Here is a 27,340-nt window from a genome sequence, read left to right as displayed (position 1 = left end):
ACCAAGTACTTATGTGCATGTTGGAATGGGGTATTTAGTTGTGGGCTGGTCCAATGTATGTGGTTCCGTGGGACTAAGCTTGACTAGAGAGAAACTTCTTTTTTTTTTTTTTTTTAAATTTACTTATTTGACAGAGATCACAAGTAGGCAGAGAGAGGAGGAAGCAGGCTCCCCGCTGAGCAGAGAGCCCAATGTGGGATTCGATCCCAGGATGCTGGGATCATGACCTGAGCCGAAGGCAGAGGCTTTAACCCACTGAGCCACCCAGGTGCCCCTAGAGAGAAACTTCTTACCTAACATGAGGGAATGACACTATTAGGACAGCCTGTGGCATAGGAAAAGAACACAGAGATTAGAGCCAGGTAGGACTCAAACCCTGGTTCTGCCCCTGTCGGACTTGGACAGTTTATTTAACCCATCTATGTCATAGTCATTTCTTGAAGGATAGGCTTATCAGTTTTGCGGGGAAGTGGAAACAGTATATGTAAAGTCCTTGGCCAATATAGTCTCAAAAATGGTAGCTATTGTTATTATAATTAAGGCTATTAATTACCATCTAGAAAAACAAAGTCCAAAGTCAGAAGGAAGTCCAGGGAGTTGTCTAAGAGAGCTAAGGCAGATATTACAGCCCAGACACAGAGCTGGGATCTCACAACCAAAGGGAGGAGGCAAGTACACCAAGTTCTTCAGCATGCAAATATTATGGAACAGGCTCTGTGCTAAGTACTCGGGAAACAATGAGAAAGAAACTAAGAGACATGGTGCCTGCCCTCATGTGGCTTACAGGTTATTAGAGAAATAGACATTAATCAAGGAATCAAACAAATATATGTAAAATTTAAAAATAAAATGTCTGAAAGGAGAGAGATGGGTCGTATGAGAACATATAAGGGAAGAAAGTGCCATAGTGAAAGAAAACAGGGAAGGCTTTTCAATGAAAACGGTGAGTGAGCTGAGGTGAAGTAAAGGAAGGAGGGGAAGGAGGAGAGGGGAGAAGGAGGGATGAAACGAATGGGGAAGATGGAGGAAGGGAAAAGATGGGAGGGAAAAAGGAAATAGGAATTGGTCAGTCTTTGGCAAGAGAAAACACAAGTCCAAAGTAGCCAAGTACAAAAAACAAAGAGGCACAGTATGAGGCTAGAGAAGTAGGAAGGTAGATTCAACTCTATTAAGGACTTCAGTCTTGATTCTAGAAGCAGTGAAAATATGTAAATTGTTCTAAGGAGGGAGATATTACAATTAAAAGTGTTTTTAAAAGATCACTTTGGCTGGCCATATAGAGAACAAATTGGAGAAAAGCAAGAGAGAATGTACAAAGGCTAGTTAGAATAACTTTATTTTAGTTCAGATTAAAAATGATGTAGCTCAGTCTGGATAGTAGTAGGGATGGTAGTAGAAATTCAGGAGATACTTGGAAGGTAAAATGGGCAGCATTTGGATATGAAGGGGAGAGGATAGGAAGAGCCAAGAGGACATCCAGTATTTCTGACTTGTACAACTGAAGTAGGGCCAGGTTAGGGGGGACATAGTTAAGTCAGTTGCTAATGCGTAGTTTGAGGTGGTTTTGATCCAAGAGGAAATGCAGATAGAAGATAGAAGGTCAGAGATATATGTCTGGAGATCAGAGGAATGACCAAGACTGGAAATACAAATTTGTGAACCATCCACATGTAAGTAGTAATTAAAGCCAGTTGAATAAGATCACCTGAAGAGATAGAATAAAGAGGGTTTAGGACTAACCTTGAGCAATTACAGATTCAAAGGCCAGTAGAGGAGGATGAGCAGTCAAAGAAAGAAAGTGGAGAAAGAGTAGATAAGAAAGTGGAGGCAAAGAGGAGGGCAGGAAGGAGCCATGGCACTAAAGTCAAACAGGGAGAGAGTGCTTTGAGAAGAAAGCCTACAGAGGATTTACTGGATTAAGAATTGCAGAAGGCACTGATGGTCTTAGCTAGAGCTGTCTAGGTACCATGATGTTCCCCAGACTCCTGGGATTAAGCTGAGAAGGAGTGGGAGCTGAAGTGAAGACAGTAAGCATAGCCAACTCCTTCAAGTCATTTGATTGTGATGGACAGGAGACAGAACATCCCCTCCTGGGGAAGAATGGAGGGATAACTCAGGGTCACTTAATTTTTAAATTGGAGAGACCCAAACATGCTTAACAATTATACTTAACAGGCTAGTGGGAGTGATTCCACTGGGCCAAAAGTTGAATCTGGCAGGGAGAAAGTCATTCTTAGAGTCAGGAAGAAGTAATGAGAACAAATCAGAAATGTAAGAAAAGTAAGGGTCCTTTATTATAACAGCAAAGAGGAGGACAGAGCAGATGCAAATGAGAGAATGAGGTACTATACATCTAATGACTTCGATTTCTTCTGTAAAGACACAAGATAAAACCATAAGTGAAAAGGAGAGATAAAAGTTGGAGGTTTGGGGAGAGTCGAGAAGATCTGAAATCATCATTGACAAGAAAGGGAAAGTAAAATAACAAATAGGAAGTATTTGGCCAGAATCTAACCTGCTGAGGTCTTAATCAGATACACACAGCAGTGTAGCAGGGCAGACTCAAGACTAGAAGTCAGTTAACATAGAAGACAACTGGCCTTATCATGGAGTGAGTACTTTATCTAAGGTTGGGATTTCATCACATCAGGAAGATAAAATGACAGAGGTAAGGGAGTTTTAGAGTTTCTATACTATATATGTAAAAATAAAGACCTACAAATAGATAATACCATGTTGATAAGAAGAACAAGGAATGGGAACTTGCCCTTCTAGAAATTAAAATATAGTGCCATGGGCAGGGGGTTGTAGGAGACTAGAATAGAAAGTCCAGGACTAAACGTGAGTGTTTGGAAACCTGATATATGACTAGGTTGAATATATGCCCCATTTGCCTGGGAAAGTCTCAGTTTTGCCTGTTATCCCAGAACAGTGATTAATAACAGCCTTTTTATCCTTGTTTAGACAATAAATTATGTTGTCATTCTATATATGACAGAGGTGGCATCACAAAAAAGTGGGGGAAAGATGAATTAAGTAGCGTAAAAAAAAACTCACAGTGTGAACTTCTGGTGTCCTATCCCACGTATAAGAAGTAGAAGTCAACACTGTATTCTAATGGCAAGTAAAAAGCTACGCAAACTGAAAAATCAGTAGCTCTTAGATCCCTCAGAGAAGTAAGTCCACAGGGCAAACCACTGGCCCCAATATTGGGGGGACAGGAGGACACAGAGGATCACAACTCACCAGAGCAGAAATCTCCACATGCCAACATAGGAAAACCTCAACTATAATTGCTAGGTTAATATTAGGGGCTCAGTGTGGACAATTCTGAGAGATAAAAACTCCAGAGGTACCCAATCATTGGGTTGAGGTTGGGGGACAAAATTTTTTATCTTTACCTCCAGGAATTCAATTAGATTCTCAAAGTGAGTATCAGAGAAAAACTATGTTGTGCTTCTGGCAGGGGGAGGAGAAAAGAAACCATTTATGAATACACCAAAGCATTCTGTTCTTAAAAGGACCTGCCCTCAGGAGAAACTATTTTACCAGAGCCTAACCTGCTGAGGTTTTATCAGAGCCTCATCTATTGGGAGGAAGAGAAATACTCAACACCAGTCCCTCTTGCTTTCCATGTGGTGGAAGGAAAATACACAACTGCAGACACTTCAGCCATCCAGTACCATCTAAGGTGAAGGAGGGTGGTCATGGGGATGGCTGAGAAGCCTAAGTGAAGTTCACAGTCCAGGGGCACAAGTCACCAACCAACAGACTGAGACCTGATCATAGCACTAGAGAACACATCCCCTCCCCAACAACTTTCCACCACATTACTAAAAGATGATTTATTTTAATTCCTTTTACCCAGTACATCATATCCACCTTTCAGCAAAAAAATAAAAGGCATACTAAGAGGCAAAAAACACAATTTGGAAAGACAGAGAAAGCATAAGAAGCAGGCATGGCAGAGATGTTGGAATTAAGACTGGGGATTTAACCAAAGTGATTACTATGCTAAAGGATCTAATGGATAAAGTAGACAGCGTGCGAGAACAGATGGGCAATGTAAGAAGAGAGACAGACACCCTAAGGGAAAAAAGAACAAAAAGAAATGCTAGAGATCAAAACCTTGTCAAAAATGAAGATTGTCAGGGTGCCTGGGTGGCTCAGTGGGTTAAAGCCTCTGCCTTCGGTTCGGGTCATGATCCCAGGGTCCTGGGATCGAGCCCCACATTGGGTTTTCTGCTCAACAGGGAGCCTGCTTCCTCCTCTTCCTCTCTGCCTGCCTCTCTGACTATTTGTGATCTCTTATCTATCAAATAAATAAATAAAATCTTTTTAAAAAATGAAGATTATCTTTGATGAACTTATTAGTAGACTGGACACAGCTGAGGAATCTCTGAGCTTAAGGAAATAGCAACAAAACCCTCTAAAATTGAAAAGCAAAGAGGACAAAGACTGAAAAAAACAGAACAGAATATCCAAGGACTGTGGGACAGCTATAAAAGATGTAATATATGCATAGTGTGAATACCAGGAGAAGAGAGAAAGGAACAGAAGAATATTTGAAACAATGGGGACTGAGAATGTCCCCAAATTAATATCAAACAACAAACCACAAATTCAGAAAGCTCAGAGAATGCCAAGAAGGATAAATATCCAAAAAGACTGCACCTAAGCATATCATTTCTAAGCTAAAGAAAATCAAAGGTAAAGAAAAAAATCCTGGAAGAAGCCGGAGTGGGGGGAAAATTCTTACGTATATAGGAATAAAGATAAGAATTATATCCAACTTATCCTCAGAAACCATACAAATAAGAAGAAAGTAGAGTGAAATATTTAATGTGTTGAGAGAAACAAAACACTGAGAATTCTGTACCCTGTAAAGTTATTCTTCAAATATGAAGGAGAAATAAAGACTTTCTCGGACAAATCAAAATTGAGGGAATTTGTTGTCAGTAGATCTGTCTTGCAAGAAATGTTTTTAAAGTTCTTTATAGAGAAGAAAAATAATATAAGTCAGAAACTTGGATCCCCATAAAGAAAAGAAGAACATCAAAGAAGGAATAAGTGAAGGAATAATAAAAAATTTTATTTTTCTTATTAATTGATCTAATAGATAATAGTTTTTCTAAATAATAGCAGCAACAATTCATTCAATTATATATGTTTATGCCTACATACATACTTATGAATAAGTAAAACGAATGACAACAATAATGCAAAGGAACAGAGGAAGGAACTAGGAATATTTGGGTATCATAAGGTGACTGAACTATCTGTAAAGCAGTATAATATTATTTGAAAATAGGCTTGAGCTAGTTGTAAACATATACTGTGCAGTCTAGGATAACCACAAAAAAGCAAATAAAAAAGGATATATAATTGATTTGCAGAGAAAATAGAATCATATAAAAATGGTCAAAGACAAAAATGAAAATAAAAAGGTAAACAAATAGAAAACAAGTGTGGCATATTAATCCAGCTGTATCAGTAATCACCTTAAATATTAATAGTCTAAATATGCCAACCAAAAGATTATCAGAGTGGATCAAAAACAAGACCTTGATATGTTGACTACAAGAAACCCACTTTAAATATAAAGGCACATGTGGAGGTCTGGGTGGCTCAGTGGGTTAAAGCCTCTGCCTTCGGCTCAGGTCATGATCCCAGAGTTCTGGGATTGAGCCCCACATCGGGCTCTCTGCTCAGCGGGGAGCCTGCATCCCCCCCCCCCCGCCTCTCTGCCTACTTGTGGTCTCTGTCCGTCAAATAAATAAATGAAATCTTTAAAAAAATATATAAAGGCACATGTAATTAAAAGCAGAATGAAAGATACACAATGCAAACACAAATAGTAAGAAAACAAGTATAGCTATATTAATATCAGACAAAGCAGACTTCAGAGCAAGGAAGGTTATCAAGAATAAGAGGAGCATTACATAATGATAAAGGGGTCAGTATTCTAAGAAGACATAATAATCCTTAATTGTAAGCACCTAACAACAGAGCGTCAAAAATATGTGAAGTAGAAACTGATAGAACTACAAGGAGAAATAGATGAATCCACTGTCATGGTTGGAGACTTCAACACCTCTCTATTACATGTGGACAGACCCACCAGTCAGAAAATCAGTAAGGACATAGTTGGACTCAACAGTACTATCTATAAAGTGGTTATAATTGACATCTACAGACTACTTCATCTAATAATAGCAGATTACACATTCTTCTTAAGCTCACATGAAACATTCACCAAGATATACCATATTCTGGGCCATAAAACACACCTTAACAAATTTAAAAGAACAGAAATCATATAATGTGTGCTCTCAGACCACAATGAAATTAAACTAGAAATAACAGAAAGATATCTGGAAAATCCCCATTAACAACACATTTCTAACCAACACATGGGTCAAGGAAGAAATTTCAAAAGAACTTTAAAAATATTTTAAACTAAATGAAAAAATGTAACTTTAAAATTTGTGGAATGCAGCAAAAACAATGCTTAAGGGAAATTTATAGCATTGAATGTATATATTAGAAAAGAAAAAGATATGAAAGCAATGATCTCAGCTTCCTCCCTAGAAAAAGAAAAGAAAATTACATCCAAAGTAAATAGAGAAAAAGAAGTAATGAAAATGAGAGAAGAAATCAATGAACCAACAAAACCAAAAGATCGGCTCTTTGAAAAGATCAAAAAAATTGATAAGCACCCAGCTGAGCTAACTAAGAAAAAGAGAGAGAAGACAAAAACTGCTAATATCAGAAATGGAAGAAGGAACATTATTACGGATCCAGTGGACATGAAAGGAATAATAGAGGTCTATTATGAACAATTCTGTGCCCACAAATTTGATAACCTATATGAAATGGACCAATTCCTTGAGAGACACAATCTGTCAAGACTTAAACAAGAATAGACTGTATCTGACTCTGAATAGGCCTATATCTATTAAAGAATTGAATCAATGATTAGTAATCTCCCAAGATAGAAAGTACCAGACCCAGATGGGTTCACTGATGAATTCTACCAAACATTTAATGAAGAAATTATACCAACACTCTACTTTCTAACTCAGTCTATTATGCCTGTGGCACCCTAACACCAAAACCAAAGACTGCAAAAAAGGAAAACTGCCGACTCCTATTTCTCATGAATATAGATCCTAATTTCCTCAACAAAATGTCAGCAAATCAAATCCAACAATGTACAGGAAAAATAGATACCCTAACCAAGTGGGATTTATCCCAGGTAATGCAAGGCTGGTTCAAAATTTGAATATCAATTAACATAATCCATCATTTCAACAGACTAAAGAAGAAAAATGTGATCATTATCAGTAGATGTGGAAAAAGCATTTGGCAAAACCCAACACCCATTCGTGATAAAAACCCTCAACAAACTAGGAATAGAGAGGAACATCTCAACTTAATAAAGAGCATCTACAAAGAAAACTTGTCCCTAATAGCATACTTCCTGGTAAGAAACTTGAAGCTTTCTCCATAAGATCAAGAACAAGGCAAGGATATCCCCTCTCACCACTCCTTTTCACTATTATACTGGAAATTCTAGATAATGCAATAAGACAAGAAAAGGAAATCAAAGGTATACAGATTGGGAAGGAAGAAATAAAACTCTTTTCTCAGATGACATGATTGTCTACATAGGAAAATCTGAAAGAATCAATAAAAAAACCTCCTGGAACTAAAAAGCAATTATAATAAAAGATTACTGGTTGTCAGGGGTTGGAGGGAGGGAAGGATGAACAGGCAGAACACCAAGGATTTTTTTTTTTAAAGATTTTATTTATTTATTTGACAGAGATTACAAGTAGGCAGAGAGGCCGGCAGAGAGAGAGGAGAAAGCAGGCTCCCTGCTGAGCAGAGAGCCTGATGTGGGGCTCAATCCCAGGACCCTGAGATCACGACCTGAGCCTAAGGCAGAGTCTTTAACCCATTGAGCCACCCAGGTGCCCCTTAAGGCAGTGAAACTATTCAGTATAATACCATAAAATCTCAGTGGTGAATGCACGTTATTAATCATTCGTCAAAACCCATAGAATAAACAGCACCAGGAGTGAACCCTCATGTATACTCTGGACTTTGGGTGCTGGTGATGGGTCAGTGTGGGTTCATCAGTTGTAATGTACCAGTCAGGTGCTGGACATTGATAATAGGGAAAGTTGTTCATGTGTGGGGACAGGGAATCTATGGAAACTCCGCATTTTCTGCTCAATTTTGGTGTAAGCCTAAAATGCTCTTAAAAAATTAAGTTTAGTGATTTTTTTTATAAGATTTTATTTATTTATTTGACAGACAGAGATCACAAGTATGCAGAGAGGCAGGCAGAAAGAGAGGAGGAAGCAGGCTCCTTGCTGAGCAGAGAGCCAGATGCGGTGCTCGATCCCAGGACCCCGGGATCATGACCTGAGCCGAGGGCAGAGGCTTTAACCCACTGAGCCACCCAGGCGCCCCTTAGTGATTTTTTAAAAGCAGCTCACAGTGTGGATAAATTGGAATTGGAACCCTACTCCACTGTATTAAAAAATAAACTCTAAATGGATTGAAGACCTATATGTGGAAGGTAAAATTACAAAGCTAATGGTTAAAAACAAAACAAAACAAAACCAAAAACTGGAAAATATCTTTGCGGTCTGTTTTTTAGGCAAGACCACAAAAGTGCAAGCCATAGGAGAGAAATTGGTGAATCTGACTAGATGAAAGTTATTTCTGTTCAGTGAAGAATTCCAAAAGTAAGATGAACCTTTGAGGGAACCTCCCACTACATGGTTTATATTACTGAGAAGCTCTCATGTGGGTTCGTAAGTAGAGCAGCGTGAAGAGCTTCATTGCAGCAATGTTTGTGGAGGTAAAGATCTGGAAGTCAGCTGACTGCACGTCACTGGGGGAATGGACTGGTGCAGTAGAATGGTAGACCACAGTCAGAAGCAATGAATTACATTCACATATAGTAACTTCGACATACAGGTATCCCCACTTTTTGAAAGTTCATGTTATGCCACTTTGCTTGTATGGAAGACCGACACTAGTACCTGTTTTCATCACCTGAAAGAAATCCAAAGAGGATTTTCACTTTTATGAAAAGGGCAAAAAATGCAAATAGCACTCAGCTTTTGTTTTACAGTGAGCCGTTTAGAGGCAGTGCAAAACAGCAAGAGAGATACGGCCAAGCTCCTTCCCCAGAAACTACACTCAGCATCTCAGCCTCAAGGCCCATATAGCTTTGAACTGTGTCTGGGAGCATCTGTGTTTTATCTGGATTTATTTTGTGCATCTGTTAGCAAGATGTGTCCTAAGGTATCAGAAAAGCCTGAGAGAGGTTATTTTTGGGGTCTGGGAACACTTAACAATTTTTTCCATATAAATTAATGGTAATTGCTTCTTCAGTTTATACCATTCCAGCTTATAAAAGATTTCATAGGTATACTCTACTTTCAGATAGTGGGGGGAACCTGTATCTTTTTTTTTTTTTTTTTTTAAAGATTTTATTTATTTGAGAGAGAGACAGTGAGAGAGAGCATGAGCGAGGAGAAGGTCAGAGAGAGAAGCAGACTCCCCGCGCAGCCGGGAGCCCGATGCGGGACTCGATCCTGGGACTCCAGGATCATGACCTGAGCCGAAGGCAGGCGTCCAACCAACTGAGCCACCCAGGCGTCCCGGGGAACCTGTATCTTAAAAACGTAAGATTAAGTGAAAGAAACATTAAAATACAAAACAGGGGCACCTGGGTGGCTCAGTGGGTTAAAGCCTCTGCCTTCAGCTCAGGTCGTGATCCCAGGGTCCTGGGTTTGAGACCCGCATCAGGCTCTCTGCTTAGCAGGGAGCCTGCTTCCTCCTCTCTCTCTGCCTGCTTCTCTGCCTACTTGTGATCTCCATCTGTCAAATAAAAATAAAATCTTAAAAAAAAATAAAATACAAAACAATTCTAAGTAACTTCAAGAAAGTTACATATATATGTATATGTATATATATACACATACACATAATATATAATACATACACATATTTTATATATACATTATGTATTATATAAACATTTGTATGTTTATGTGTATACACACACACTCAGAAGGGCATATATAAGTGGGAGTAGGATAAAGAATATTGAGATAAAAACTATATAAAGAAGATTGCTTTTGCTTCATCCAGGGATATAAATATATGATGAACTAAGGAGTTTGAGTGACTTCGTTGTTTTTTTTTTTTACCTGCTATCCTAAAAGAAATTTGAATTTTTAAAGTAAAATAAATACAATATGGATATTATCATCTTATTAAATTGTATTTGAAGATTAAATGAGTAAGTCAGATAAAGCACTTAGCTTAGTGCCTAGCACATACTAAACACTCAATAAATGTTATCTGTTATTGTTATTAGCACTGCTCACGACACAGCAAATACCAATCAATTGAAGTTGGCACTTGGATTTAGATGATTCCCCCCGAGAGATCCTTCCAGGTCTAATAGTCTGTAATAATACTAGAGAGATAGGCAAGTTCTGGCAGCATTTCAGGGGAAATGCTGAACCAGTCTTGGGGAATGGGAACGGCTACCAGATTTTTCGCAGTGTCCGCGGAAAGCTTGATGGTTAACTTGGGAGAACTCTGACACGGTGCACAAACTCGGGAGATAGAGACTGCCGAGGAAAGAGTGCCGTGAAGCTGGGATAGAGTTTATGTACTTTGGTGGACTTCCTCCAAAGGGGTGTTTTCTTTTAGCATTTCGATTTCAAGTTATAAAACTGTAGCTGAATTGCAAATTTTAGCTATTTAGAGAGTGTTGGCTTTGGATTATCCCCTCCCCCTCCTCTTCCTCCTCTTCCTCCTCCCCTGAAACTGGACACCATTATGATAGTGAAATAAGCAAGACCATCACCTAGTGACCTGCTCCTCGAAGTGCTGACACCAGGTCCTGGTCCCAGAGAGCAGAGCACAGGTGCCAAATCCTTGCCCTCATGTTAATTCAACAAGCGTTGACTGGAACTCTATGCCAGGCACTATTCTGGTGTCAGGGGATATAGGGCTGCTAACACAAAACAACACGTTTAAAAATAAAATTGAGGAAGTGTCAACTCGGAAACTTAAGAGCCTTCCCAGAGTGATGTTGCATTTTAATGTGTTTACTTTCCACAGATCATAGATGAAGAAGAAACACAGTTTATGAGTAACTGCCCCGTTGCGGTCACGGAAAGCACCCCACGGAGGAGGACACGGATTCAGGTGTTCTGGATAGCGCCCCCAGCAGGAACAGGCTGTGTGATTCTCAAGTAAGTGAACCAGGGGGTCCGTGGAACACTTCACTCTCCCTCCCTGTGGTCTGTCACGGACTTCATGGTGGGGTTGCAGAAGGAAAAGTGGCTTTGTTGGAGCATCAGGTGAGTGGCATCATCTCTCTCCCCAGAGTTATCTTAACTCTGAAATGGGGTCAAAGGCCATCACTAATGAAATGCTGTAAAAAGAACCATTTGCCCAAATCTCTATTTTTAGAGATTTCAGTGATTCTCAAATTCAGTGATTCTCTTGGCCACACTCCAGCTTCTAGAGATATTAATACTAGGGCTGGCTAAGAAAAGTTACAAATCAGGTAAGGATGCTCTCTGACTTCCTTCCTCTGGAATTTAACACCACTATCCTTAAATTGCACTAGGCTGACCAGGGACCCAAATGTAACCTCCTTAGTCTCTGGCCCTACTTTATGGTCTGATTTTCTTCTTCGTGTCCTCAAAACTGCCCTCATGTGCCACTTCCTACCTGGTCTCCTAACCCTCCCTTTGTTAAGTTACAATACGTGATAAGAGGCATTAACTTGGGGCACCTGGGTGGTTCAGTCGGTTAAGTGTCCGACTCTTGGTTTGGGCTCACGTCATGATCTTGGGGTCCTGAAATCGAGTCCCACATTGGGCTCTGCTCTCAGCTCGGAGACTGCTTGAAATTCTCTGCTTCTCACTCTCCATCTGCCCCTCCACCCACTTGTGTGCACACATTCTCTATCTCTCTAATAAAAAAAAAAATTTTTTTAAAGAGGTGTTAACCCGCTCGTAGTTTTCCTGTGTAAGGTAGCATTATCTCAGACCTGTGCCTCCAAAATGGTATGCCATAGGGTGATGTTCAGGGAGATGTAAATAGGTGGGCAGGAAACCAATTTCTGCAGTTAAATAAGTTTGGAAAATGCTGTAAACTCCATCCCCTTCTTGCAGATTCACAACTATCATTAGCAGATTCAAGGTTTTATGAAGTCCTCCTTAAATGAAATGTGTTTAAATTGGTTTCACCAGAATTTCCCAAATTTATTTGACTCCCTTTTTTTCCTGAGACATATATTAACATTCACCGGTTTGGGAAATGCAGCCATAACCTATTTTAAATAGACTTAAAGACCATATAGAGGGATACTGGGAATTTTAAGATTTCAGACAGGCAAATCGTCACAGGTAGATGGACAAGGCTCCAATCTTGGCATCTAAGAAGCCATTTTCCCATGAAGGTAAGGGGCTGGGACCTTCCCAACCATCTTTCTCTTATTTGAGTCCCCTGGGGACTTATTTTATATATTTGCACCTCTGGCAGGTGGACATTTCTACAATTTTAGAACTGTGACTAAGTCCAGCCCAGCTCTGGGGAGGGGCTAGTAAGGAGGCATTCCAACAAGGCAGTCTGGTCCCTGCAGCTTTTGGACGCAGCTGTGCCTGGCTTATGGGAAAAAGAAAAAAAAAATGCCCATAGAGGTCTCTGGAAGCCTCTGTCTATTGTCCAGGCCCAGCCTTGTCTTTGTCTAGCCTCCCTTTGCTGCCATCTGTCCATATATCCCTTGTTTCTTGGTTTGATGCAAGCTGAACGGGCTTACTCAGATTCCTTGAGAAGATTGTCTCGTGGCATCAGTCTGTATCAGTGAATTTAAAAAAAAAAAAAAGAATTAGCAGTAGAACTTTCAAGAATGAAATCTTATGTATAAACCCAGTACATAACACGTATCTAGTATTTAGTTAAAATACGGGAGAAGGCCCCTGGAAGTAAAGGCCCCCGAAATGAGAACACACGGGGGCTATTTATCGAGTGCTGACTGTATAGCTAGGGAGTCACTGCCACCACTATCACTTGGCAGGGACTCCAAGACCAGAGAGGAGTGGGAAAGCTTTATAGAGGAGAAAAGGGCAGCCTGCAGGTATATTCTGATTGGAGGGTAGGGTATTAGCTTGGGGAGGCTGGAAGCAGGATAATAAAAGTGGAGCATCTTATGGGATTGGTTTGGAGAGCACGTTTGGCTTCCCCTTGTTAGTCCTGAGTTGGAAATAGAGGAGGCAGTGGGGGAAAAAATTAAAGGAGCTGGTGGTCATTCATTAGTCCTAAATGTTCTGGGCTGACCCTTCAGGGGTGTGTGGTTTCCAGGCTGAGTGCTGCCAAATTTGGGGGTCAGAGTTCTATTGTTGTGGTCACATGTGGCCTGCCTTTTGTCCGTGGGTGTTTCCGGTGTCTCAGCCTGGAGATCAGGTTCCTGGTGTGGCTTTCTTGTACCCACACTCTGGCCCCGGGCTGCCCGGTCACTCGGCAGACTCACTCCGCAGAGCCTGGGGCTCTGAAGAAGAAAGTTGGAAAATGTTAGATTTATGTGGTGAGTCTTCCTGCTCTGAAAATCCTGATCCTGCTGGCCCAGAGCTCTGGTTTTCTTTGACTTATTGTTCTCACAAACCAGAAGTGTTTGATCTTCCCGGCAGAAGCCAGAAAGGCATCTCTTGTTTACCCGTTAACAATGAACATATGTGAACATATGTTTATCCATTAACAATGGACAACTGTGGCTTGTTCAGTCGCTCATTCTTTCAGCAAATGTAACTGAGCTTCTTTGTGTACAGACACGCAGGATGTATAGACAACCCACATGTATTCTTGGCCCTCGAGCTTCCACGGGCCAAATGGAAGAGAGAGAAAAGGTCAACCAGTACTTTCTCTGTACCAGGAACCCAGCAGGCACATCTAGCAGGTTTTTTTTTTTTTTTTAAGATTTTATTTATTTATTTGACAGAGATCACAGTAGGCAGAGAGGCAGGCAGAGAGAGAGGGGAAGCAGGCTCCCTGCTGAGCAGAGAGCCCGATGAGGGGCTTGATCCCAGGACCCTGAGATCATGACCTGAGCCGAAGGCAGAGGCTTAACCCACTGAGCCACCCAGGCACCCCAACATCTAGCAGGTTTTAACAAATTTAATCATCCTAACTACTTCTATTTTACAGAGGAGATCCCAGGAAAATTAGGCGAATTTCTTGAGTCACATATCCATTTAACTCCAAAGTTCTGTGTTCTTCCTTTCTTTTGTTGTTTTTTTCCTGTTTGTTTTTGTTTTGTTATGTTTTTTGAGAAGGTATCTAGGGGGAAAACAAACAAACAAAACAAAACAAACAAGCAAACAAAAACAAAGATATCCAGCACAGATGGGAAATGAAAATCTACTTCTGTTTCTCAAAATGGCTAGCTGGTTATCCCACATCCGTTTATTGAATGTTTGTCCTTTCCCCAGTTGCTTGAAATGCTACTTCATCTGTTCTGCAGGTCTTTTTATCTATTCCTGCACAAAACCCACACCATTTTATAGCACAATTTTATTTTGTATTTTGATAGCAAGTCATCGCCCATTAATCTTCTGGTTCAAAATGTTCATGACCATTCAGGCAGATTCATAGTTCCAGATGAATCGTAGAATAAGTTTGTTGTAGTTTAATAAAACTTATATTGGGATTTTGAATGGGGTTGCATCGAACTAATAGTTCAGTGTGGGAAATGTCAGCATCCCTAAAATAATTTTCCCCAGTCAGAAATATGGAATATCCCCTATTTATTCAGGTCTTTTATTCCTTCAGTAAAGTACTGTGATTTTTCTTCATTGAGATTGCACATTCTTGTCTGGCTTTTCCCTCTTAGGGTATTTTATAGTTTTAGTGCTTTGGGGAATGGGCTCCTTTTTTGTTCCTGTTATACATTCTAATTATTGATTGCTTGTGTTTAGGAAAGCCATTGATTCTTATTTTCTGAGTTTGAAAATAAGTATACCTTGTGTTTCCTTTTCATGTTTTAGTTTATTATCTGTCACCTCTAGTAGACCATTAAATGGTGGTGTTCCTGTTCATTCTTGATCTTAATGGGGATTCTATAATGTTTTACTTTTTAAGTATAACATGAAGTACAGATTTCAAATTGATGCTTTAATCGAGTTAAGAAGGACTCTTTTTTTTTTTTTTTTTTAAGAGAAGGCAGAGAGAGAGTGGGATGGGGGAGAGGGAGACAGAGATTGTTAAGCAGATTCCATGTCCAGAATGGACACGGGACACGGGAACCCTGAGATCATGACCTGAGCTGAAATCAAGAATTGGACACTTACTTGACTGAGCCACCCAAGTGCCCCGAGAAGGACTCTTGATCTAGCTGAGAAAGTTTCCTTCTTTTCACATAGAAGGCAACATTTGGGGAATTAGCCAACCGGTATTCCCTGTGTATCTGCCCTGCGCCCAGAGCTCGGGAAAGACACAAAATAAACAATGATCCTGACTTCCAAGGTATTTTCGTTCTGGTTGTGGTATCAATAAAAATATGCATGCAAAGGTTAGCAAGCCCAAGACAAGCAGTAACTGGGGACAAATTAAACGTGGTTAGACAGAAATCAGATGAGTAAGGAATGGAAAAATGGGAGCACCAGAGTTTCTCAGAAAGTTAGTGTATCTTGAAGGCTGTCGTAGGGTTTGGATAAATGCACAGAAGGACGAGGTTATTCCAGGTGACAGGGGTGGATCTAGGGGAACTGAGGTGAGAAGAAGCATGGCAGCCCCAGGGAGACAGACTCTGTGAGATTAGAAGGTCTTTGGGGGCCAAAATCCGTTGCTAAGTCCTGGAGGTCTTCTAGTGTCAAGATGAAGAGATTGAATTTGATTCAAGAGGAACCAGGGAACCATTAGTGGTTATTAAACAGTGGACTGACATGCTGGGAGGAAAGTTCATTAAAAAGTTAGGAAGGACACTTAAATCTGGCAGCCAGGCTCAGGGCAGATGAAAGGGGAGATGCCGGCATTCTTGCAGCACCATCGCTTGCAAAAAGGAGCATTTGTGTTGCAGTGTTTGGATACTATTCCTGGTTGAATAAGGTGCAGAGTCTGCTGAATGTCTGTGGGTGACAGCTCTGAAGGCTGCTTGGTTAGTTGTGTTCCTTTGCCCAGGAGGGCAGGTGGGGAAGCACATAGCAATTACGACTTTCCTTTTGGCGCAAACCTGACACCATTTCCATTTTCCATTTGGATGCAAAGATTTGAACATTTCTAAAATTACAGGCTTTCCAGGCAGACCTCCTTATAGCCTTCTCCCTACAAATGAATGACCCAGCACTTAGCGTTGCCCCAGCATGCTGCATGGCTGCCAGAATGCTGTAAACAGGATGGCAAAGTGGCAACCGAGGGACAGAAAGGGCCCCTGTGGATAGAATGGCTGTGTACAGACCCCACCAGGGGGAAATCTCGTCTCCTTAAATCTGACGAACATTTTGTCCCCTGAAGTGATCCTCTCTTTTCTTATATTTATTACCTTTATTACCTACATTTATTACTGGGTGTCTCACACCCATTCATAAGTTTCCGGGAGGGTCTGAGATGTGGGTCCTCCAGCTCCTGAGAAGATAGTCACTTGGTGAACCATTTGGGAAATTCCATCTTATGAAACAGGGGCTGGTACGGGGTCCGGGGAGTACCAAGAGCCTAGCCCTGTTCTAGGGGCATTACAAATACTTAGGTAATCCTCATAGCCACCCTCTGAAGCAGATACTACAGAGGACACTGAGATGCACAGGAGAGAGTAAGTGATGCCCAAGGTCACAGGGTACATGACCCAGCTGGGATTTAAACAGAAGATCAGGGCTCCAGATCTGATCAGATGTCCAGATCTGATCTGCAATGAGATCTGCATTCTACCATTGCAGATCCGTGCTCCTGGGTCAAGTTCAGCTCTGATTTCACTCTCTCCCCCTACACTGTGAGTTGTCAGATCTGTCTCTTCTGGCTTACACTTGCTTCCTATTCGTGGCCTCATCCACAGACACTTCTTGCCCCAGTATTACAAGAACTACCTCTTTGCTCACTCTGGTTTCCTTGCCCTTTGCTCCTGCCGCTGGGGTAAGACTTCCTGTCCCCATGCGCAGCTGAGGCACACCCCTCACCTCTCAAAGCTGAACAGTGCTCTCCATCACCTTCACAATAAAGTCTAGAATTTTAATCATAACATTTAAGTCTCCCCATGTCCTTTACCAGAGTCCCTGATCAGCATCTTCTTGCCCTGAATCCCTCCATGAACCCTGTGCTCCAGCCAGGCCCATCTGCTCGTTCTCTTGGTAACATTTAGCAAGCGCCTCCTGGGTGTAGGCACTGAGGACTCAGAGGCTGACTGAGGATGTCACATGCAAAACAGATCAGGTGCATGGTCTTTCATCTGCAATTTGGAAATCCAAGAGGCTCTAACATCCAAATGATTTTTTTTTTTTTAATTCATTGAGGACCCCAACCTGCTCTGAACTGACTTGAAGTTGTTCATGGTCTTTTAGTGTAAATATTCATGTGCGGAGGCTGCCCCAGACTCTGATAGGAAATATTAAAAAAATATATGGAATTTGCATTGCATTGTCTTTCTGAAATCCAAAAATATTCTGAATTCTGAAATGCACCTGGCCTTGGGGGTATCAGATAAGGAAGCTTTGCCCTGTGGATACAGTCCCAGGTGGGAAGTTTGGTAATGACAAGTATCACTCCCAAGGGTACAAAGAAGGTAGCCCCGTGGGCAGGACTGGGTTGTACATAGATGTTTAAAAGAAGCAACACATATCTTGCCCAATTTCATCACCTGTTCCCAGCTGCAGCTGCTACAAGATCTAAGAACTTATTCAGTGTTGCCCATTGCCAAAAAATACAATTAGCGTGGTGGTGTCCAAGGCCCTTCGTGACTTGTTTTAGTCACCTGGACAGCCTCATGTCTAGATGCTGAGACTGAGTCTCAAGAGGAGAATCAGTTTTACTCCTCTTTGTGGCCCTGGTGCGAGGGTTGGCAAATCCAGCTCACTGCCTATTTTTGTGAATAAAGATTTATTGGAATACAGCCACATTCATTCATTTATGTATTGTTTAGGGCTGCTTTCATGCTATAGCAACAGAACTGAGACGTTGCCGCTGTCAAATATTTTTTCTCTGGCACGTTCTAGAAAATGCTTTAATGCATACCCCAGTGCTAAATCCTTTTCCAGGTTCTCCGAAAAAAGCTGGGTTTTTGTTTTTTGTTTTTGTTTTTTCAGAGACAAAGGCTCGTATTCAGGTGGTATTTGGGAGGTAATTCCAAGGAGCAGGGGAAGGGGTTGGTAGGGAGGGCAGGATTGAGTAAAGTGTTATTAACTGGCCCATCACTGTAGGCAACTGGCGCTTGATCCCACTGGAACCTTTTGAGAGCCCTTATGACACATGTCTCAGAACAGTGTGCCCAGGAATAGAGGGCGAGGCCATTATCCTTTGGCTTCCATCCTCCATTGATCACGATTGGCCCCACAAACATGAACTCGGGTCTTCTGGGTTGCAGCGCGTGTGAGCCTCTGACATACCCTGCACTTGGGCTGCAGCATGAGCAAAGCTCAGGGGCAGGAAGCAAGAGCGCCCCATGCGGACGAAGTGTGCATCCTGCCAATGCGGTAGGGCAGAGCGGGTCAGGGCTACCCCCGTGCTGGGGTGGGAGGTTGAGAGGAGCCGGGTGTTCAGAGGTGCCCGATGCACCAGTAGTGTGCCTGATGGCACGAGTAGCTCATATTCCTTACCAAGCACCGGGCTACCTACACTGTGTGTCTTCTCTCACTTAATTCCCACAAAAGTCTCTGGGGTCTTCTCTCTTTTCTCTGTAGGGTTTTCTGATTTCGTTGCTGAGAAAAATCAAGGTTTAGAGAGTTCATAGTCAGGGTAATAAAGCAGCTGGGACTTAAGCCCACTTCCACCTGATGCCAGAACCTTTCTTGTTAACGAAACACTACTGAACTACCCTGACTGAGCTCAACCAACCCCCACTTGCCCTCTGCCTCTCGCCTCAGTTGGTCTGTGAGATCTGTGAGTTCAGAGCCCCTTCTGTAAACCAGGAGGTAGGGGATTCTCTGTTGGGGGGTTGGAGGCAGGGATTGTGGGCGGGGGTGGGGGGGGAATGTTGTTTCCCGAGGGAGGAAACCAATTGCCATTTGGCAAATGGAAACAAACTCTGCACCTGGCAAGGGAAAGGCTTATTCGTGGGAAGAGAGGCTGGGTATTAAGGAGGAATTAGGGAACACTCATAATACTTTGTAACTTCATAGAGCTCACCAAACCTTTTTATCTTAGAAGGAAATAACAGAGGAAGCCCACATGAGATGACTGTGTATGATTTAGAGGAAGCTGGCAGCGTTAGGAGGACCTGGGGTGCCGCTTCCCCCACAATTTTTCTGGTGTGAGGTATTGAGAAGAACTACCACATCTTTGTTATAAGTCGGGGGGCTCTCCCACGGGCTGGCTGGGGCATCAGCAGGACCCCACAGGGGAGGAAGCCAGGAGTGGCCAGAATAGAGCTGGGAACCCCCGAGCCTGTTGAAGTGGCTGGTCCTGGAACAGCACTTGGAAAGATAGAGGCGATGGCTGAAAGGGCAACATGTGCTCGGCTTAGGAAGACTTCGATGCCCAAAGACCTACCATCTATCAGATAGAATCCAGATGCCAGGAGTTCCTGGGAGGCCAGCAGTGGTGCGGTTCCAGGAGAGCGGTCCAATGGCAGCAGTCAGATTCAGCAGCTGGAGTGCCAGGTGCAGGATCCAGCCGCCTGGGGGGAAACTGGCAAGCATTAAACAGGAAGTGTAGGCTGCAGAGAAGCTCCAGGCACTGCAGTAGACTGACGTTCAGATGGAACCCTGAAGCCCTGCTCTACGGATGGCGCCAACGTTGCGAGGGGCAGGGGGCGTACACAGCTCGTCCCCATGGCGCACCAGGGCCCCACGTCTCCCACAGCATGACAGCTTCCAGTCCTCCCCTACTGATGGAGCAGGAGCTGTTGATACCTTCCTTGCCCCGGCCAGGGTGGGATCAACACATAAGGTTTTGACCTGTGGACATTTTTTTAAAAGGCTAAGATTCAGTTCAGGTAATGTAAAATTAACCATTCTGAAGGCATCAGTTTCGTGGCATCTAGTACATTCGCACTGTTGTACCACCACGCCCTCTGTCTAGTTCCAAAACATTTCCATTGCTCTGGAATAAAACCCCTCCCCATTAAGCAGTCTCTCCCCATTCTCCTACCTATGGCCCCTGGCAACCCCCAATCTGCATTTGTCTATGGATTCACCTATCGATCAGATAAATGGAAACACACAATAGGCGGCCTCCTGCATCTGGATTTTTTTCCCGGAGCTTAGTGTTTCTGAGCTTGATCCAGATTGTAGCCAAGTATTGGTACTCCTTCCTTTATATATCTGAGTGATGTTCCATTATCTGTCTGTACCACAATTTGTTTACCCCCCTGGGCATTTTTAACACAGAATAATCAAAGGATCAAACTAGAAACGTTTGGGCAATGGTGAAAAAGTACCCCATGGTATCACACCTACCTATACTTAGTCTGTTTTTTTTAACTGGGTGGTAGACGCGAGAGATGTGTCGCTCCACTCCCGAGCCACACCCCATCCCTGAGAAGGACAAAGATGACTCAGGGACAAGGGTAGAAAAGGACAAAGAATCGGTTCCACGTCTACTTTGGCTTTCAGGGTCATGAAATATGAAACAGGTTAGCATCTTCTACCCCATCAGCAAAATGGCTTGATGGGATCGTTCGCACCCAGTATGGAATGGTACTATAACCAAGTCATACAGACCCGGGCATTCGTTACTGCAGCTGGAAGGGGCGGGAGCTGAAGCCCTCCAGAGAAGTGGATGATACGGACGACAGGCCAGGGGTCCTCTGTGCCACAGAAGACATTCCTCTGAAGAGACCCACAGCTCCACTACCATTCATTTTCAGCTACGAAGCAGAGACTTGCCTCTGAACCATGAGCCTCCCTAGAAGCCTGCTTGCCAGAGACAACACTCAACCTAAAGCTGACGGAGAAATGAGATGGCATAAAAGGAAAGAACATTCCCCACTCCTTCCATGATTGATTAGTACAGGCCAATGGCAGTTCCATTTTTCCCTGGGCATTTCCCAAAGATTTCGCATCACACAGGCCCTGGAAGCCAGGAAAATAGGAGCAAAAGCTCCCTTCTATCTTACTTCTCTGCTATTCATAAATGAAAATCTTGTTAATTCAGAGTTTGACAGCTGTGGTGCTTTTGTAAGTCCAAGGCAGCTGTCATCGGCACTCCGGCTTATTTTTCAAACAGATGTTTAACTTGACTTTAGTGCTATTGCCAATTTTTTTAGGAGAAAAAGAGGGGGAAGCAGAAACAGAAATAATCATTATATTCATCATTTGGTTTCCTTTCAAAACCTAAATTGGCATGATGAACGATGACCTCAGACTTTCTCTAATTGCAGTTTTGGGTATGGGAGTGGTTAACTACCACCTCCTACATCGTCCAAGGTCCGTCCTTCCCTTTTGTTTTTTTTTTCTCCTGAAGTCAGAGGCTGTTTTGTGATAGATTACACCCAGACTCTGAAAAAGTCCCAGCTACCCAGAAGAGCCTTCCAGAGTGCAGAAAAAATGGGGGAGTGGTGAGCAGTGGGTGACTGGGCCACAGCCCCAGATGAAAGCCATAGGGCTGAGTCTCGTCTTGCGGCTCTGGAATGAGGAGACCAGACAGAGCCCTCGGAATGGCAGCCAGGTCTCCCACTCACTCTCTTCCTATCTCCCATGCTTCTGTGGTTCAGGCAGCTGGGTTTGTGCATGCTCACAGTGTGCAGATTGTTCTCAATGTATAAAATTAAACACATCTGTGGCTCCACATAGAAATCTGATGAGTCAGAATGTGCTCGAACAGGCCCCGCTGTTCCACGTTGCTTGGAGTACTCTTCCTTCACACCAGCTGTGTTGCTAGGTAAACCGACTTCCCGGATCGGATGTGTCTACCTTTGCTTTTTTGTGTGTGGCTGTCAGTGGTCTCACTTGGCTCCTGCTTGTACCTATCGTGTGTTCCATCCATGGCCCTCTTTGACAATGCCTCCGTAGCAGGGACACTGAAGGCAATAACACACTTCCTGCGTATCTCTGTACCCCTCTCTTTGGACACTGGGATGGAAGACCCCTTTCCTTCTTCCTTGGTCAACAACTGTGACAGCTGTTATGCTAAAGAAGAATCCATCCCAAGGAAAAATTTGGCAGACGTCCTGGATCCTGGCTCCGAAGTCATGGTTTGAAGGAAGAATGATCTACAGCTTCATCCAGCTAGTGCTGGGAATGACAAGACGCTCTGAACAGAACCAAGGTGGGGCTCCTGGAGCCTGACTCCTCAAAGAGGGGGGCCCTACATCTTTTTAAATAGAAGGTAGTTTTTGAAGATTATTAATTAAGAGCTAATTCTTCCTGAACTACAGATACACCAGGCTTCTGCCATGGTGACCACCCAAGAATTATGGGGAATCTTTAGGGAATGATGACATACATCAAAACCTCCTGGCTATTGCTTGCCACCACAGCTATCTACCTGGGGCTAGACTATGGGTCTATTCCTCAGGCAATTTCTCCCCAACTTTGTTCCCTACTTGGAGCCCTGTCACTTGGTACTCCATGTCACACCTAAGGCCAAACCACGAAGGTTAGTAAGACATTGTTGAAAGCTTAGGGAGTGTCAGGAGGGAATCGTAGCACGGAGAAACTATAATTGACTTCTAGATGTTGGCTGCTGCTAGGGCCCAGAAACCCAAGCTCATCCTTAAAGGTGGAAGGTGGGGAGGAAGGAGGAGGAATCCCCTGCCCCTCATGTTTGGTGAGCATCGGGCTCTCTGCCTACCCTCGGTGGCCAGTTTCCTAACCCCCGAAAGAATGCCTTTGCACAAATGCCTATTTCCCCCAAATTCCAGACCTGACTCCCCTCTGGACTGGTTCGTTCAGCATTACAGATACAAAGGTGGAGTCACAGGGCAGGTGACCTGAGACTGAATTCTGGTTCCACCACCTAACTAATGACATTAGGCAAGTCATTTTAAATTCCCAGGGCCTCACGTGCGGTGGTAAGCACTGGCTGTTACACACAACTGATGAATCATGGAACACTTCATCAAAAACTCATGATGTACTGTACAGCGGCTAACCGAACATAATAAAAAAATTTTTTAATTGAAAAAAATTTAAAAATTCCCAGTGCCTCAGATGCCTCCCCTGTAAAGTGGGGATAATAATAGTACCTGCCTCTTGGATTCATGTGAAGATGAAAGTGTTTAAGAACAACATCTGGTCTAGATTCTATAAATGTCCACATGACTGTTGTGATTGTTGCTTTACATTTGTAATAAAATAAAGAACTCACATACATCCTTCTCAGACAAAAGTAGCAGTTCATCCTTGGCAGGGAATTCCGGTTTCGGGGTCCCTAGGACAAAACCGGTACATTCTGAAACCCGGTGTAAAGCTTGAAGCCCTATTAGGTTTCAGTCTTGCTGGGTCTGCTTTCCGTTTGCTTGTCCGCTCCTTGCCAAGTCCCATACGGAATATGAAGTGCTATTAAAAACCACATAAAACAAAATAGTCATGTTAAATTTCAAACCTCAAGACCAGAGAAAAGAAAAACTTTAAAATCTAACATCAAGAGGAAGACCAAGTACAAATAGGCAAGGGCTGTCTGTTCCCACAGAGTGGTAAGAGTAACGTCATGGGTCGCGGCCCATTCAATAAAAATGGAGAGCCGGGGCGGTCTGACACAAGTCAGTACATGTGCCACTTCAATGAATGAAGGAGTAAACAAACCAACAAAGAAATTTGGAAAGGTTGATAAAGAACAAGATGCTCATATCATCCCCAAGTCTCTGCCCCCAAAATGGATAATGATGAACAGGAACATCTGGCAGACACCAGTGATAGGACAAATCTAAATTTAAATTGCAAGCCCCCTGATAGGATGCAATGAGAAGAACACAGCGTCACGTCTATGATATTCCCAAGGAAGACACGTAACCTGAATCTAATCCTGAGGAAGCATCAGACAAGCTCAATCATTTCATAGAGTTACCTGACATGTAATCTTCAGAAAGTTTCAAAGTCGTAAAAATCAAGGAAAGACTGAGGAACCGTCCTAGTCATAAAATCTAAGTACATGCTGTGATTCTAAACTAGATATTTTGGCAATAAAGGGACAATTTAAGTCAAAACTGGAATAGGGTTTGAGGGTTGGGTGTATTGATGTTAATTTCCTATGTCTGGTGGCTGTGTGTGGTTACACAGGAGAAGACCTTTGTTTGCAGGAAATACACAAAAAAGTACTTAAGGCGATTGGACATCGTTCAACCACCTGCTTGCAGATGCTTCAGGGGATAACAAGTTCTTTGTGCTATTCTTGTAAGTTTTCTTTAAGGTTGAAGTGGTTTTGAATTAAACAGGCCCAGTGCAAAGGCAGGGGGTGGTGGGGTAGAAAGGGAAAAGGGAAGAGCTGCATTTGTATCTTTCCTTCTAGATTTTTCCCTTTTCTTCTTGGTTTCCACTTCTCAGAAGGCTGGGCTAAGATGTGGATGAGAACATGCTGGGGATCAATCAAGAATATAGGCAAGGACTCGCCAGGCCTGACCTCCAGGCTAAGTTCATCTGTTCCTTGATTCCATCCCATGGCACCATAGGTCTGTACTAGGCACCATGCCCAACAGGAGGGCACGACCTCGGGAACAGTGGCAGGAAGAGGGCTATATGGTGTAGAAGGAGCCACACGTGGAAGAGTGCAGGACTGGGGTGAGAGGGCACCCAGCCGAGTCTGGGATGGTACATAAGGTCCAGGGAGCACAGCTGGTAACCTGACAGACAACAAGGCACAAGGGGAGAGAGAGGGAGGAGACAGAGTGTGGGATTGTTGCTTGCCCAGAGAAAGCAAGGAATGTTTGAGAACCCTCATGTGGATCCAACTGGTGGAACAAGAAAGAGGGCCAGGGGGGGCGCCTGGGTGGCTCAGTGGGTTAAGCCTCTGTGTTCAGCTCAGGTCATGATCCCAGGATCCTGGGATCGAGCCCTGCATCGGGCTCTCTGATCAGTGGGGAGCCTGCTTCCTCCTTTCTCTCTGCCTGCCTCTCTGCCTACTTGTGATCAAATAAATTAAAAAAAAAAAAAAAACTTAAAAAAAAAAAAAAGAAAGAGGGCCAGGTTGAGGGGGGAGAGGATGCAGAGGTGGTGCTCAATTGACTTTGTTCCCTTCTCTCTCTTTCCTTCACCAATGCATCCTTTCTTGGAACATTCAGCTGGGTATTGCTCTAAATTTTTATTTTTATTTTACCAAACATTATTTTTTCAGTGTTCCAAGATTCATTGTTTATGCACCACACACAGTGCTCCATGCAGTGCGTGCCACCTTTAATACCCACCACCAGGCTCACCCAACTCCCCATCCCCTTCCCCTCTAAAACCCTCAGTTTGTTTCTCAAGAGTCCACAGTCTCTCATGGTTCATCTCCTTCTCCAATTTCCCCCAACTCACTTTTCCTTTCCTTCTCCTAATGTCCTCCATGTTATTCCTTAGGCTCCACAAGTAAGTGAAACCATATGATATTTGACTTTCTCTGCTTGACTTATTTCACTCAGCATAATCTCCTCTGGTCCCGTCCATGTTGATACAAAAGTTGGGTATTCATCCTTTCTGTTGGAGGCATAATACTCCATAGTGTATATGGACCATATCTTCATCCATTCGTCTGAAGGGCATCTTGGCTCTTTCCACAGTTTGATGATTGTGACCATTGCCGATATGAACATTAGGGTACAGATGGCCCTTCTTTTTAGTATATCTGTATCTTTGGGGTAAATACCCAGTAATGCAATTGCAGGGTCATAGGGAAGCTCTATTTTTAATTTCTTAAGGAATCTCCACACTGTTCTCCAAAGTAGCAGCACCAGCTTGCATTCCCACCAACAGTGTAAGAGGGTTCCCCTTTCTCCACATCCTCTCCAACACTTGTTGTTCACTGTCCTGTTGATTTTGGCCATTCTAACTGGTGTAAGGTGGTATCTCAATGAGGTTTTGATGTGAATTTCCCTGATGGCTAATGATGATGAACATTTTTTCATGTGTCTGTTAGCCATTTGTATGTCTTTTTTGGAGAAGTGTCTGTTCATGCTCTAAATTTTTAATAACAGAAGTAATCAATAAAATATGTGCAGATGTACCTTCTTATGTTGCAGGGAGTATTGTCCCATTTTATGGAGAGGAAACTGAGGTATATCAAGTCCAACATCGTAAGCAGTAGAGCTGGGATTTGAACCCCAGATAGCCCCACTCCACAGCCCAAGCTTTTGTTCGGCCACAGTGTATGAATAGATTGTTGATGAGGCTGAGTTCCCATGAGGATTACTGGTCTTTTATAAAAAAGATTGTCTTTTATAGCTAGTTCTTGAATGGTAGGGGCAAATGAGGGGATGCTTGGGAACTGCGGTGGTCAGTACATCTTACTCACTCCCCTCTCACCTGCTCCTGGCCTCCCCTGCCCACACTGTCAGCAGTCATGTGAGACCTACTGTGGCCCCAGGCAAGTTCAGAGCCTGGGCTGGACCTGGCGATGGCTGGACCCTGGGGGTTTCCAGAGCTGACACAGCTCATGGTGGTGGAAGGAAACAAAGGGTCAAATCACAGAAGAAAGCCTGAGGGTCAGGTCCAAAGGGCCCTCAGTGGAAAGGCAGTCACAAGGGGAGAAACAGGGCACCAAGCTGGATCAAGGCGAGGAGTTTGGATGGAAACTGTAAATAAGGCAAAGGTGTTCAAGGACCCTTGGCCTGTGGTGCTGTAGATGGCCCTTGGCCTCAGCGGGAAGAGAGGGCGCTGTGTCTTTCTTCACACCCTAGCCCTCCTCCACAGGACTCAGTTATTCATACTGACAAACATTTAGTGAGCATTTACTGTGTGCCGGGCTTGTGCTAGGTATGAGGAGGGATGAAGAGGGAACAAGGCTGAGGGACTGGCACACGAATATTGATCTGAGAACCGGAAGTGCCGGGTTCTCTCTGAAACAAGCCTGTGTTTCCATCTTCACTTTAGCCCATGGAACAAAGCCAGGATGAGACAGAGATTGCCTGGGGGCAAGGGAAGTGTGGGAGGGAAGAGCAAGCTCCCCCCACCCCCAGCAGCCACTATTACATCCATTTCTAAAACATTGCTTTTTACAGAGAGCCTAATTTCTCCGGTCA

At 43.2% G+C, this 27,340-nt stretch overlaps 1 protein-coding gene across 1 annotated transcript in view; it reads left to right on the top strand.

Moving 5' to 3' along the window:
* Positions 1–27,340, top strand: part of LOC111159397 (spondin 1) — a 270,204-nt gene that overhangs the window by 75,656 nt on the left and 167,208 nt on the right. The window contains exon 3 of the mRNA XM_022521820.1: positions 11,161–11,294. Within this exon, the coding sequence (XP_022377528.1) occupies positions 11,161–11,294 (134 nt within the window). The remainder of the gene's footprint in view (positions 1–11,160; positions 11,295–27,340) is intronic.

This window comes from Enhydra lutris, unplaced genomic scaffold (assembly GCF_002288905.1).
Source record: "Enhydra lutris kenyoni isolate GAN:26980312 unplaced genomic scaffold, ASM228890v2 scaffoldscaffold68, whole genome shotgun sequence".
Classification (NCBI taxonomy): Eukaryota; Metazoa; Chordata; class Mammalia; order Carnivora; family Mustelidae; genus Enhydra; species Enhydra lutris.
Note: the sequence above shows the minus strand (reverse complement) of the source record. Positions and strands in the feature narration are given on the sequence as shown.